At 39.9% G+C, this 15,280-nt stretch overlaps 1 protein-coding gene across 3 annotated transcripts in view; it reads left to right on the forward strand.

The window, feature by feature from the left end:
* Nucleotides 1-15,280, forward strand: part of METTL15 (methyltransferase 15, mitochondrial 12S rRNA N4-cytidine) — a 173,010-nt gene that overhangs the window by 130,060 nt on the left and 27,670 nt on the right. For 2 of the 3 annotated variants that reach the window (XM_075188017.1, XM_075188016.1), the window contains exons 5-7: nucleotides 5,065-5,119; nucleotides 5,732-5,763; nucleotides 11,306-11,497. In XM_075188017.1, the coding sequence (XP_075044118.1) occupies nucleotides 5,065-5,119; nucleotides 5,732-5,763; nucleotides 11,306-11,497 (279 nt within the window). The remainder of the gene's footprint in view (nucleotides 1-5,064; nucleotides 5,120-5,731; nucleotides 5,764-11,305; nucleotides 11,498-15,280) is intronic. The other variant, XM_075188018.1, reaches the window with a different exon arrangement.

The raw sequence follows: 15,280 nt of genomic DNA on the forward strand, positions 1-15,280 counted from the left end.
TTGATGAGTTCAGTGTGGAAGAACTTGACTGGCCCGCACAGAGCCCTGACCTCAACCCCAGTGAACACCTTTGGGTTGAACTGGAACGGAGATTGCGAGCCAGGCCTTCTCGTCCAACATCAGTACCTGACCTCATAAATGCTCTACAGAATGAATGGGCAAAAATTTCCACAGTAACTCTCCAACATCTTGTGGAAAGTCTTCCAAGAAGAGTGGAAGCTGTTATCACTACAAAAGCGGGACCAACGCCATATTAAAGTCTATGTACGTGAATACAATATCATTACAGTCCCTGTTAGGGTAATGGTGAAGCGTCCGAATGCATTTGTCCATATTGTGTGTGTGTGTGTATATATATATATATATGTATGTGTGTGTGTGTGTGTGTGTGTGTGTATATACATATATATATATATATATATATATATATATATATATATATACAAGTTAACCCGTGCATGATACTCATGCATTCTAGTAAAATCAAGCTACTTAAGGTCTTAAAAAGGTTCTTGTCATGCATTTGGACCTAGCCCAGGCCTCCTCAGGGGAAGAGCGTTAGTTCCCGACGCAAGCGCCCTTTTTAATGTGTGTTTATGAGGTAAAATTACCTCACGAAAATGAGTTTGAGCCCTCAACTCGTAAATTTAGCCTTTACTACCCCTCCCACGGGGGGAAGGGGGGATGATGGAAGTTAACTGACTTGACTATTCTAATTTTTTTGCCAAATAATGTCAGTATACCAAATTTCAGGTCAATTGGATGAGCCCTTTCTGAAAAAATAGTTTTTTCCACACACACACACACACACACACTAACGCACGCCTCTACACGTGTGTTCATGAGGTAAAATTACCTCACGAAAATGAGTTTGAGCCCTACCAAATTTCAGCCCTTCTTGAATTTTTTTTCCCACACACACTAAGAATTTAGTAGGTCAGTGTATAACTCTGCCCAGCAGGTGGCGCTGCAACTTGTTTTTTTTTTCCACACACAGACGCCACTAAGCATTTATATATTAGATATATATATATATATATATATATATATATATATATACATATATATATATATACATATATAATCTATAGATATATATATGGCCCTACCCAAACTCTCTGATAACAAGGGGGAGTGGGCGAGTATTCAGGGTACCCAAAGCAACTGTGTATCTGGTTCATGGTATAAAGACTTTGAATGCCACCTTCAAGGTTCTCCCTTCCTCTATGCTGTGTTAAATCTGAAAACAAGTAAAACGCTTGGACTGGTGCTATTTTTTATTATTATTATTATTATTATTATTTAAATTAATTGTTTACTTTACACAGCACAGTCTGACTTCAGCAGCTGGACAGCATATATATAAGTAAAAGTTTATTATTATTAACAACAACGGCTCCATCCATACTTTGTGTTCATTTCTTTGACAGCCTTGTGCCTGCTTATATAGGCATGGCTTCTTTTTGTCAACCCAGAAATATGACTGAAACATGGTGCAGTTTACTTATTTCATTCTTTTGTTTTTTTTCTTCTTAAAGTGATAGCTGAGGACAACACCTTGCCCCCCTCCTCCCTCCCCATCTCTCTTTCTCTCTAGTACTAAGCCATTAGGGCAGTCAGTGACAGAAGCTACTATTTTAGTATCATCTATCACCTTGGTTAACGTTTTGCTGGGCATAAATCATATAATGGGAGGTTGCATAGCGACAGTTTAGTTCGCTGTACATTCTATTTTTGTAACTTTATTTAAAACTGAAATATAACTTGCTGTACCTGAAACCCCAAGTGAGCCAGTTATTGGAGTGTAAGAAACTTCAGACGTCAGAGCAGTTATTTATTCCACTAGAGACCATTAGCAATGCATTACCCTTTGGCACTTTTGTTTTCAGAAGCCTAGTTAAAATTTTATGAATGGTTTTCACCAATTATTATTTATTTTTAGCACTAGAAGAGCAAGTAGCTTGTGTATGTGTGTGTATATATAATATATGTTATGTGTATATATATATATATATATATATATATATATATATATATATATATATATATGTGTGTGTATATATATATATTTATTTATATGTAATTATTTTTTATTAATAGTACATTTTTTAAGTATTCCTAGTAATGAGAATATAATAATAGCATATTTTACTTCCATTTGTATTTGTTGTAATTGTATTTTTATTCTATATGATTCAATTTCACTACTAACAGGTTCCCACATAAGTAAATGTAGGATTATTATTCTGGAGACATTCTTAATTTGCAATTTTTCACTGGTCCTCCCATGAGCACTTACACTAGCCACACTTCACAAATTTATACATTTTTAAATGCATCATCTGCAAAGTCACTGTAAAATGTGTACAGTAACACCAAACAGCCTTTTAAACACTTGCAGCAATCAACGTTGTTGCGCACAGTGCGCCTAGAATATTTTTTGAAGGTTTTTTTCAAAGGAAAGCGATAATAAGCATTTTTGTTGGTTAATATTAAAGAGTATTTATCAGCAAAAAACAAGAAACAAATTTTTTTGTACTATTTTTAATAGAACTTAGCTAGTGGCATTTATGAAAAAGTTAGTTATCCTTTTATTTCTAAGACATCTGTCATCATTGTTTCAGAGGTTCCTCCATTGTTGCTAACCCTATTATGCATATTTACACATCTACACATATGGAAACATTGGTAGCCGGGGTTTTATCAGGCTCTCTGACTGCTGCTTACATTGTGCAGCTGCAGCCTAGAAACATCAAGCTTCTGTGCAGTAGGGATCCTCAGGGGCGGAGCTAGTGTTGCATATAAGGGAGGATGACCAATAGCTGAACCTCCTCTTCACTCGTTAAAGTCTATGTGGAGATTTATTGGCCCAAAGAGAAGTGAGAATATTACATTCAAGTTATCAAAATCATTTTTATTTATATGATTAGAAAGAAAATCAAAACCTACTGTAACAAGTAAAATAAGTAGCTAACACATAACTTTCCCTTTAAGATGACCCTAGTTAAATGGAGAAAAATTACCGAAAGTCCTATATTTATTACAAACTTACCCAAGTTATGCCTCTAAAATTCCACAACAACTTTCAATTGCTGATTAGAAATCTTGTATGTGTTGGAAAATGGCCCAGATTCACTCAAGTTTTATATGCTCGTAATCAAAAGTAGTGTGACTAGATGGGCTTTATATGCCACCCGGTCTCTACTCTTGACAGTTTATTTGAAGTTTTACTGCAAGTAACCTGCAATTACTGACCAGTAGTACTCTGACACCAGACACCCACCGACGGTGAGTGCCAACTGATCACTAGTTGTATGTGAGTAGTCACAGCCAACTCCATGCTCCTTCATTGGCATCTGGAGCCACTTCCTTCTGGGTGAAGTACATAGCCGCTGCAGCACCATTTTGCTGGTGAGTTGTGGCTGGTTCCTGCAGACTGCATACTTTGGATCAGGACTACAAGGTAGCATGCAAAGCATTAACTCATGATGCTGGGTTCAGAACAGGACAGTCGGGGAACGGATTAGAGTTTTGCTCATATCTGTAGGTTACAGGAACACAGCAGGTAACAGACGTCATGCAGGATCTTGTTAATAAAATGGTGTTTATGGCTCTTAAAGAGTCCTTACAAGGACTGTTAGACATCAGTATGTGGTACTGATATTCATTCAAAAGTACAGAATACTTACAATGGGCTCTACTGCCCCTAATGCCCAAATTAGTTCCAGAAGACATGCTTCAAGGCTTAATCTTTTGACCATACTAGCCTACTCTCCCGGAATTTCCAGGAGGCTCACGAATTTCGGGGAGTCCTCATGGACTCCCAGGAAAGTAGGCAGTCTCCCGGATTCTTGTAGAGGGGGGCATAGTGACGTCACCATAGCTCCACCCCTACTAAAAAATGCTGAAATTCATGGCATTGAATAGCGGGGATGTGGCTTAAGCCCCGGCAGCAGGGGGCGGGGTTATGTTGAGGTGACAATTACACTACGCCCCCCCACCCCCTCTACCCCTGTCACATGACCTTCCTCTTGGATCTCCCAGATGACAGATCAAAAAAGTTGACAAGTATGCTTTTGACTGAAATCCCCCTAAACTTGTGCTGAGTACTGCTTCCTGTTCTCTGGGACCAGCTGGTTCCTCTAGCTAAAGGTGGCCAAATGTGAAACTAGAAGTATTTTGGTAAATAAAGACAGCAGGAGAGGCCCACTCTTTAGCCAAGAGGAATAAAAAACATGTTTTGGTTTAATAATAGAATTTGCATCTGTTATGTTATTTTGAAGTGCTAATAATAGAACCATAATTAAAAAAAAAAGTATGTAAAAGGTTACTCACAATGGGCCTGGTTTATTAAGGACAGTAAGGCAAAAAAAAGTTTTCTCCTGGACAAACCATGTTACAATGCAAGGGGTGCAAATTAGTTTATTATTTTACACATTAGTTAAATACTGGCTGTTTTTCCATGTAGCACACAAATTCTTGATAGCTTTATGTTTACACTGAAATTTAATGTTGATCTAGGACATGTCCTTCCCCAACTATAAATCTGTCCCCACATTTTAAATTTGCCTCCCCCTCCAGTGCAACATAGTTTTGCCAAGTTGCAAAGTTACTCATTTTTTTTGCTTTCCTTTCCTTAATGAATCAGGCACAATGTGTTTAGTTAATGCTAAATTAATATAAACCAACTGCATGTTGATTAAGTAGTTGTTTATAATGCCTCATAAACATGCACCTGTATGCCTTAGTTGCAATTCATGCTCACTACTTTACTTTCTGCCTGGCCATTGCCCATTTTAAGATTACAGTGATTATATACTGCTTAGGTTACTAATGGCTCCACTCAGTAGGGGAAACATTTTAGAGACAACATGGTTACAACTATGTTTTTACATTTTAGTATAACTTGCACTTAATATTCCAGTGTGGTATTTTCCATCTCTTTGACTTTTTCCCTTTCGTTATCTCACTATATTTAAGTTATTTTTGTTATATACAGCCATACTTCAGCCAATTTTTTTTTTTTTTTACGTTATTATTATTGTTATTATCCTTTATTTATAGAGCACCGCAGGATTTCCGCAGCACTGTACAGAATACAAACAGTGGACCATACAGGGTAAAGCAGTATAGAACAGTGGTTCTTAACCTTGTTGGAGGTACTGAACCCCACAAGTTTCATACGTGCATTCACCCAACTCTTCATAGTTGGAAAAATAAAAAATAAAAATTTCAAATTCAAAACATAGATATATATTTTATTAGTGCACAAAATGAACCATCATCATCACCATTTATTTATATAGCGCCACTGATTCCGCAACGCTGTACAAAGAACTCATTGACATCAGTCCCTGCCCCCATTGGAGCTTACAGTCTAAATTCCTTAACATACACACACAGACAGAGAGAGAGACTAGGGTCCATTTTGATAGCATCTAATTAACCTACCAGTATGTTTTTGGAGTGTGGGAGGAAACCGGAGCACCCAGAGGAAACCCATGCAAACACGGGAAAGAACATACAAACTCCACACAGATAAGGCCATGGTTGGGAATTGAACTCATGACCCCAGTGCTGTAAGGCAGAAGTGCTAACCACTAAGCCACCGTGCTGCACATAAAATCACTGTGTTCAAAGAACAAAACCAACAAAACATGAATGTCACACAAAAACATAACTCAATAAATATTGACTGCAAATCAATGTGACTTTTGCTGTTGCCTTTTAGAGACAAGTTCAGAAATGTGCGGCTTCACCTTGGTAAGTTCCACTCTCATGTCATTTTCGCTACAAAGTCTGTTTCTTTTCTTCGTTTTGATGTCTACCATCCTCGAAAAGGATTGCTGGCAAAGATACGTTGTAACAAACGGTATGAGTATTTCAAGGGCTTTCTTAGCAATAAGAGGGTACGGTACGATTTGGTGACACAAAACTTTGAGAGCGTTGTTGTTCTGAAGAGTTGCTGTTGAACCTGGCTCTGCTGAAGTTCAATGACTTCGTCGAGGTACTCATCATTGACATCTGCTGTCGCAACACTAAAGGTGAATGGCTGTCTCACCCATGCTGGATATGACTCTCTGGTGGGGAAGTATCCGTTGAGAGACTTTGCGAGCTCATCTAAGTGCATGGCAATTGCTTGCTTCATTTCCCCGGGTACAGAAATGTCTCCGATTCCAAACTCATCTTCGATCTTACTTACACAGTCGTCCACCAGGGGAAAGTTTGCAAAGTTATCATTCTCTGTTTGTCGTTTCCATAAAGGTAGTTTATTTGAAAAGCCTTCAGCGTTTTTTCCCCTTCAGTGATGTTGACTCCACCCCCCTGCATCTGTTGATTGAGATGATTGAGAGCACTGAAGATATCGGCCATGTAGGCCAAAATGAGAATGAACTCAGAATTTTCTAAGCAATCTGCATGACAATGTTGGTGCTCTTGGAAAAACAGGGCTAATTCCACGCGCATGGCAAAAACACGATTCAGCACCTTTCCCCGGGATAACCACCGAATGTTAGAATGGTACAGAAGTACCTCGAATTCGGATTCGAATTTCATTACACAGCTCTTTGAAGATGCGGTGCTTCAGAACACTATTTCGCACACAGTTAACACATTCCACTACAGTTTTTAATACTTCTGCCAGTTTTGGAGGCAAGGTTTTTGTTGCCAACGCATGCCAGTGCAGAACACAGTGTGTAGTTTCGTCCCAGCATGGCTGCAGCTCCGTCCGAACAAATTGCAGAAACCATATCCCACGAAGGATCGTTGTCTCTGATGAAGTCATCCACAAATTTCTTCACGTCGGCTGCCTTAGTTGTTGTTGTAAGAGGCTTACAAAATAAAAAATCTCCCTTTATCATGTCGTCTTTCACATAGCGCACAAATACAACAGGCTGGCTTAGATTGGAAACATAGGTGGTCTCGTCGAGTTGGAGGCTGAATTTTGCTGGGCTTGAAATCAGATCTGCAACTACTTAAACCAAGATGTCATTGCTCATGTCATCTATTCTGCTGCTGATGGTGTCATTTGAAGGAGGAATTTGGAACAACTTATTTTCAGCAGCTTTTCCCCGCTTGATATTCGCCATTTTCAAAGCAGCTGGTTTTACGAGTATTTCACCAATGGTGTGTGGTTTTCCCTGCTTTGCGATCAGGTACGCAACTTCGTATGATGATGTTAAAATCGTTTTGTCGATGGGTACAAAGCCGAAAACGGGCAGAGTGGCCTTTTCATCGAATCTGGCTCTCTTCACCTTGGATTCAGCAAGCGTTGTGTTTCTTGTATTTCCCATCTCCATGCAGCTTAAGGAAGTGTTCCCTTAGTTGTGCCGATGCTAGACTAGAATTGCTCAACTTGGCATTGCAAATCATGCATTGAGGACGATGACTTCCATCACATTCTGTTATACACGTGAATCCATATTCCAAGTATTCGTCCGACCACTTTCTTATTTTGCTCGACATAGTATGAAGGGATTGGAATATTAAAAAGGAAATCACAAATGACGTACAATCACGACAGTCGACTACTGAGCGCACCAAGTTCCCTGCAGCATGGATATCAAGGCCAAGCAAGCAGCCAATGATGGCCATGCTGAGTGTGATGTCACAAATCATACGAGTGGGGTGAACGGCAGGGCTACCAGGTCGCGCCATGTATGGCATTTTTTGCCATAAATGACACAACAAATTTTAGAATTTGCCATAAATATTCGTCAATAGCCTTCAGTTTGTTATGGTGAAACATTGAAAATGCCATAAAAGTATTGTTTGAATGCCAAAAGTATATTAATGCACCTGTTGAACGGAATGGACACACACCTCCACTGAACCCCTGGGGTTCGATCGAACTCAGGTTAAGAACCACTGGTATAGAACAATAAACAAATAATACTAGGGGGTATATTTACTAAACTGCGGGTTTGAAAAAGTGGAGATGTTGCCTATAACAACCAATCAGATTCTAGTTGTCATTTATTTAGTACATTCTACAAAATGACAGCTAGAATCTGTTTGGTTGCTATAGGCAACATCTCCACTTTTTCAAACCCACAGTTTAGTAAATATACCCTTACGACTCCAAAAGCTCCAAACATAGCTAGTAAAAAGTTGCTGAAAGTATTTATACATACTACTATTGATTCAGAGGTTGTAAACTAGCTATTATTTTTGTCTGTACATTTATTGTACAATTTAAAATACATAATCTTTTCTACTGCTCTTGTACTGTTTAAACTGATGACTGTACTCTATTATCTTGTTATTTTTTGTTTTTCTTTGATGATCCACAACGGACCCCTAAGTTTATCAATTCATTATAGGTTTTAATTATTTCCTTCACTTTTTAAGTGAATATAAACTGGCATTAGCTCATATTGGTCAGTTTAAAAAACTTATAGTTTAAAAGAATAAGTTGGAGATACTTTGCCTTCTCTTCTGATAAAACTTCTGTTGTCAATCTAGTCACAACAGAGGTCCATTTGAATTAAGTTCTTAAGTGCTACTGCTTTTGTATCATTACATGCAGAGTTTTTAGGCTGCTAGGCAGCTTTCTACAAATTGCAGTCCAGTGTTCTTCCCAGAAAATTTTGCCAGCTGGGTGGCATTAAGAAGTAGCTGGGTGGGGGCAGTGTAATACTTTGCAATAATAATGAAAATGCTGGTGGTTATTGCCCACACCTTCCAAGACTGGTCAGACTGGTGGTCAGTGGTCTAACACACCCTGCTGGGTGTAGTGTTCACATAGTGCCTGTTCTAATAAGAGAAACAATGGTTTATTCTATTATAATTAGACTACGTTGGGCTCTAAGAACCAGGTGGCAAGTAAAAACAGCCAGGTGAAGCACCTGGGTAATAGGTGCTGGGGAGATCACTGTGGTCCCTTGTTCAAAAGTCTTCAGCAAGTTCATATCATGGGAGTTGAAGGTCATCCAGTGGCTCAGTTTTGGTGCCTCTTAATTTTAGCTTGGCAGAGTTTACATATGTATTTATGTTGTATATAACTAAGGCATGTTTTTAAATATTTTATTCTAATTGTAGGGCGGTTCATTAGACCAATAAATTGACAATTATAGTTTCATACAAGAAAAGGGGTTGTTTTGGAAAGCATAAAGCTCAAAGATGTTTTTGTGACATTAGGCAATAGAGCAATGAACTTATTGAATCAAAAGAACTTTGAAGAAAGGAATATACATTATGCCGTTATGAATGACATTCTTGTTCTGTGGGACTGGTCATATAGCCCTTTAAATGGATAGGAGTAGCTACAAAGGCCGATTTATTACCACTTAGTCTAACAGAGATTTAATTGTGATGTTACCAAATTTCAGATGTCAATATATTTATATTGCAGTTGAAGACAGCTACATGTTGTCACAGTTGTTTCTTACACTTTAGCCCAGGATTAGGCAAATTCCAGATGTTGAGGAATTACAGTTTACAGCATGCCTAAGTCTACCAGGATAGGATGGGACTTTTCATTCCTCAACATGTTACCCAAATTGTCATAACCAGTATCTTTGGCAACCTTCATTTAATTGGTGCTTTAGACTTTTATTTCAAGTTTAATGGCCTTTTATATATAAAAAAACATCCTTCTCCAAAAATGCAACATTAGAGGAACAGGGGCCATGAAATTTAACGACAGAACAAGTGTTACTCTTATCTGCAAGCGTGCACCACACATAATAAGCTTGGTTAAGCCTCATTATCATTCCTTAGTGTGTTTGCCATTGCCATAGACAGTAGTACTTTTGTTTTAGGAGATACAATTGGTCCAGAAAGGAGTTTCATATCCTCATTTCTTTCATGCAGGAAAACATCACTGAGCTGCATTCATTGTGGACAGACTGAATAGCCACTGGCTATGTGGCTTAGTAGACTTTCACTCTGGACAATTTTCCACTGAATGTTTTAATTTGTACCCTTGTGTTCTGGTTATTGAGCGTTAAAGTCAATTAAAGTTCAAATTGCCCCTTTTCCGTCTTATTGGCAACTTCCTTCCTGGATTTATTTAAAATATAATATTGTAAAAAAATGATAAATATAATATTTTTCAGTGTAAGCGTTCAGAGTGTGTGTCCATCTTTTAAATCATGCAAGTGGATAGAGGTTTACGAGCAATGTGGCCTGAAGACCCCTTGTAGAGTGATGCCCCTTTATAAGTTGTCTGATACAACTTATAAGTTAAGCTGTCTGATACTGTATGTGTAATTCCATTGTGTCTCTACTAGAGCCTTGCACAGCTATTAGTCTCATATGATGATATCTCTTGCTCCTTTCTCTAAATAAGCCTGCGGCAGTGTCTCTGTGCACTTTTTTGTATTGCTCCTCCTAAAACCTATCACATTTACTTGTGTTTAACGTTTTTTTTATCATATGACTACACAACACACAGAAATAAAACAAAGAATTCTAAGTAGACCAGAACACAGTCCGCACTTTCTGCACACTGCAGTTGTACATATAGATGGGACACCAATCTTTTTTTAGTTTGGGCATTACACTGTACAGATGGGGACATGTACGTTGCACAATATGACACCTTCTTACCTGTGGAATAGGGACACGATTGTTAACAAGGACATCTTGTTGCGGTTAGAGGCAAGAAGTGTTACAGGCAGTGGTGGAAGTGGGGATGTCTACAGTGGTACGGCATACCGTCACTGCACCTACTGCCTTCACTGCAAAACTATCAAGTTCCATTCACTAACATTTTCCACTCCGACCTCTGGTTGCAGGCATTCGATTGCACCATTTGTCTATAATAAACTTGCCCTTCCATCAACTAATAGACTTGCATCAGATATTTGGTCTGCAGTTACCCAGTAGTAGGTTTACAGCGAGGTGTGTGTACAGTCCTTTAACATTGACAGAGTCTGTGACAGCCATGCTTAAGCTGGACACACACTTGCTAAAACTAACAACATCAATGTCCAGATTGGCCACAAACGTAGGTGACCATATGGGATAATATCTGGCCAATGTGGGTGGGACTGAGAGTGAGGTTTGAAGATGACCACATACACAGATAAATCGTGGTCATCTGTGTCAGTCCTCCATTACCAACATTCCTGACAGTGATTTGATTGAATTCTGTTAGGATTATTTTTGAGCGTTGCAGTGTGTTATTCGGCCACACATTGCAAAATCAGGCCAACTACCCCATATATGCTGCAATATTAGTAAAATATTAATTTAAATGTACTCAACCTATGTTTAAACTAATCATGATTATTATATTGTGTATGTTCACTACATTGTACTTGACTTAGTTTTCTGTTCAAATCATTATTTGTATATTCAGGTATCACATACAGCCATTGTTGGGAAGATTCAGTGAATGTGAGAACCTGCTGCTCTCTGCGGGAGTCGAACCTGGGACGCTAGATGGAGTTCTGATCGATGCTGGATGTTCCTCTATGCAGTTTGACACACCAGAACGAGGCTTTGCACTCAGTAAAGATGGTCCCTTAGACATGAGAATGGATCATGACCGGTAAGTAGTAGTAAGTAAAGGGAACTAACCAAGAAAGGAATTAAAAAAAAATTAAACTTTTTTTAAAAAAATACAAATTTTCTATCTATAATGTTCTAATTTCTATACTGCTTCTTTTTTTTTTTACTATTTTAGCCTGTTTCTAATAACCTACAGGTGTTGCCAATACTACTGCCACCCATGAAGAGGTTCAGGCTCCTCTTAGATACCAACCTGTTATGCTAAGTAGTTTTATGGTCCAAACACATAAACATAACCAAAAGTTTGCAGGAATTTTAATTCAAATAAGTTACATTAAATTACAATTTGAATTCATTTTCATGTTGGACAACCTTAAGAAAGTTGTTTGATGATAATGTTGATGATAATTTTTATAAAAGGTTAGACTTTAACATTACCACTTATTCTCGATAGTGACTCTCATAACCTTCACTGTCATATGACCTTTATGGTGGACTGTGGTTCCCCTCTAGGACCCCTTCTTTCTGGAGGACCAAAAGGTCATTTACACAAGCCATTGTGCAGATTGTTAACCAAAACTAATGTAGTTTGGGCATACGCACGTCCGTATTCAACGAGGAGCGGATCATAAGACATGTCTCTTGGTCTCTTGTTGAATATGGGTCTAGGTGCGCTCTGCTCTGACACACAAGATACTGCAGGATACGTCCAATACATATGTGAAATATAAACTCCCACCAGAGCAAACAGAAGAAAAAAATATTAATGTAATGTCACCTGCTACTAATATAGTCATTAATGACAAAAAAATTGCAATAAAAAAGTAGAATAGGTTCCTGGGCGCATGAAAGTTTATGTATAAAGCTTGAATGAATATATATAAACAAGTTAACCCGTGCATGATACTCATGCATTCTAGTCAAATCAAGCTACTTAAGGTGTTAAAAAGGTTCTTGTCATGCATTTGGGCCTAGCCCAGGCCTCCTCAGGGGAAGAGCGTTACTTCCCGACGCAATCGCCCTTTTTTAACGTGGTTTTGTCCACATGTCACCACCTCATCATTCTTCTCCATCACCTCATCCTTCATCTTCATCGCCACATCCTTCATCAAGCTACTTAAGGTGTTAAAAACTCCCCACTGTCACCCCCGGCAACCACCAACCACACCCAACTGTCACTACTCCTTCAAGAAATATATAGGTCAGTGTATAACTCTGCCCAGCAGGTGGCGCTGCAGCTTGGTTTTGTTTTTTTTCACACACGCCACTAGGCATTTATATAGTAGATGTTGTATTTATTACAATAGACAAACATGCTCTAGCCAGAACATGTTTTGAACCATATATGAGTACAATAAAATGCTAATTCCAAGTGCACTGGATAAAATAATAAAATAAAACAGGAGGAAAACAATGATCTTAGGTTGACAATGAGCAACCGTATTGTAACAAAATGCTCACCCAAGAAGGTAATGAGTGATTATACATAAAGGACATGTTCGCTGAAAAATTAGCTAATGCATTTTGTGAAGCCAACCTCCATCATTTGAGTCTGACAACACCTCTATCTCCCCTGTCCCCCAACTTCGCTGCCTTGGTGTCATCCTCGACTCCTCTCTCTCCTTTGGCCCCCACATCCTCTCTCTTGCTAAATCCTGCCGCTTCCAGCTGCGCAACATCGCTCGCATCCGGCCCTTCCTCTCCCAAGATGCCACCAAATGCCTTATCCACTCTCTGATCATCTCCCGCCTGGACTACTGCAACCTCCTCCTCACTGGCCTCCCCCACTCTCATCTCGATCCCCTTTGATCCGTCCTTAATGCTGCAGCTAGGCTTATTTTCCTCTCTCGCCGCTCCTCTTTTGTCTCCCCCCTCTACCTAGCCCTTCACTGGCTCCCATTCCCCTTCAGAATCCTCTTTAAGCTCCTCACACTCACCTACAAGGCCCTCGCCAACTCCACTGCGCCCTACATCTCCACCCTCCTCTCTATTCATGCTCCATCCCGCCCTCTCCGTTCTGCCTCTGACCGTCGCCTCTCTTCCCCCCTTATAACCTCCTCCCACGCGCGTATCCAAAACTTCGCCCGCGCTGCCCCCCTCCACTGGAACAAGCTCCCTCCCTCCATCAGAACTTCCCCTAATCTGTCCAGCTTCAAACGGGCCCTAAAAACCCACCTTTTTCTTAAAGCCTTTCTGTCTCCCACTTAACTTCCTACCTTATCTTCTGCCTCTGTCCCCCTACTCTCCCTCTCTCCCCTGCGTCTCTCTGTCTGTCCACCCCTCCCCTTAGATTGTACGCTCCTCTGAGCAGGGCCATCTCTCCTCCTGTTTCCACCACTTCTAACTCTGCTCTCCAGCTACTTAGCCCTCCTCCTCGAGGGTCCTCCACCCTACGTCCACTCTCGCTCCCTCCTCCCCCCTGGGGGTCTCCCTGTCTTCCGCGCCCTCCTTCTTGGGCCCCGTCGTTTGCGGATCCTCCCTCCCCCTTCCCCGCCCTCTCTAGCTGTGCATTGAGATTACTGAGTTGCTGTGTTTACTGTACTGTGCTGTCTCCCATTGTATTGTGATTTTGTTTGTCTCTGTACGGCGCTGCGGATGCCTTGTGGCGCCTTATAAAAAAATATTAATAATAATAATAATCATGCATAGGAGGATAGAAAAATGGTTGGGTGTATTCACCGGAATTCACAAAAACCTTTCCGGACAGGAGAGTAATGAGGAGGATGAATAATTGTCAAAAAAGCCACCCCACTGTGGGCAAGTCTTTCGGGTACCCGCGATGTTGATTGAGGGCTAATGAAAAAGTTCAACACAATATCGGTTCACTCACACCTCGACATATGTATCTTGCTGGACTAGGTGCTCCAAGTGTAGTGTCAGCGTGTGTGTAATGGAGCCTTGAGGGAACCAGGTAAGTATGGTGGCTTTGACCAAATAGACAGGTCAGTATATGTGAGCGATGGTGAATCAGGATTGCATAAAACACTCACCGGAGGAGGTAGGATGCCCGTGCACCCGGTCTCTGAAGGCGTCTTTTCCTCTCCCTCGCAAGTGTTTGCAGATGCTTAGGCGGCTGCGCACCTTGCCAATTACCCGAACGTATGCACGTCTGCTCTGCGTCTTGTTCCCAAATGCTGGCTGACAGTTGAATTAAGTAAACAAACTCGTTTGTAGATGAAGAATCTGATTGTTAAAATCAATATTTATATCCTTTATTTATATATATTCATTCAAGCTTTATACATATACTTTCATGCGCCCAGGAACCTATTCTACTTTTTTATTAATATTGAAGGGTGGGAACTCCCTTTGAACATTATTTAGGTGCGCTCTTGGCAGCATTCCAACACATTAGGAAGCGCGGCCTCACCCATATATTTTTACCTATAAAAAAAAACGTAGGCTGTAGTTTGCGCTTGAGGATGAATTGGATGCTGCTACATTGACTGGCGTATAGTCCAGTACTGAGCATGTGCAGAGCGATTTTAAGCAAAGTACAACACATATCAGCATTTACGTTCCTTAATGAATCGGGCCCCCTAATGTCCAATTTATATAAACACATCTCCCACCACCATCGATCTAGACGGCTTCCAAATTATACAAAAAGGAGTTAGCTCTCACTGGATTAAAATCCCAGCTATTCGTGTAGCTTCCAATAGAAGGAGAAAGATGTAAAACACATAGATTTCAAGAGATAGCTTTCCTTTAATAACTTGACTTCCCTGTCTTTTCATATAACTCTGAAGACACATTTGTAGCTATAGATTGGAGCAAAAATTAAATGGATACTTTGCCATCATTGCCTGATCGCTGTACTGAT

Source organism: Mixophyes fleayi, chromosome 10 (assembly GCF_038048845.1).
Source record: "Mixophyes fleayi isolate aMixFle1 chromosome 10, aMixFle1.hap1, whole genome shotgun sequence".
Taxonomy (NCBI): Eukaryota; Metazoa; Chordata; class Amphibia; order Anura; family Limnodynastidae; genus Mixophyes; species Mixophyes fleayi.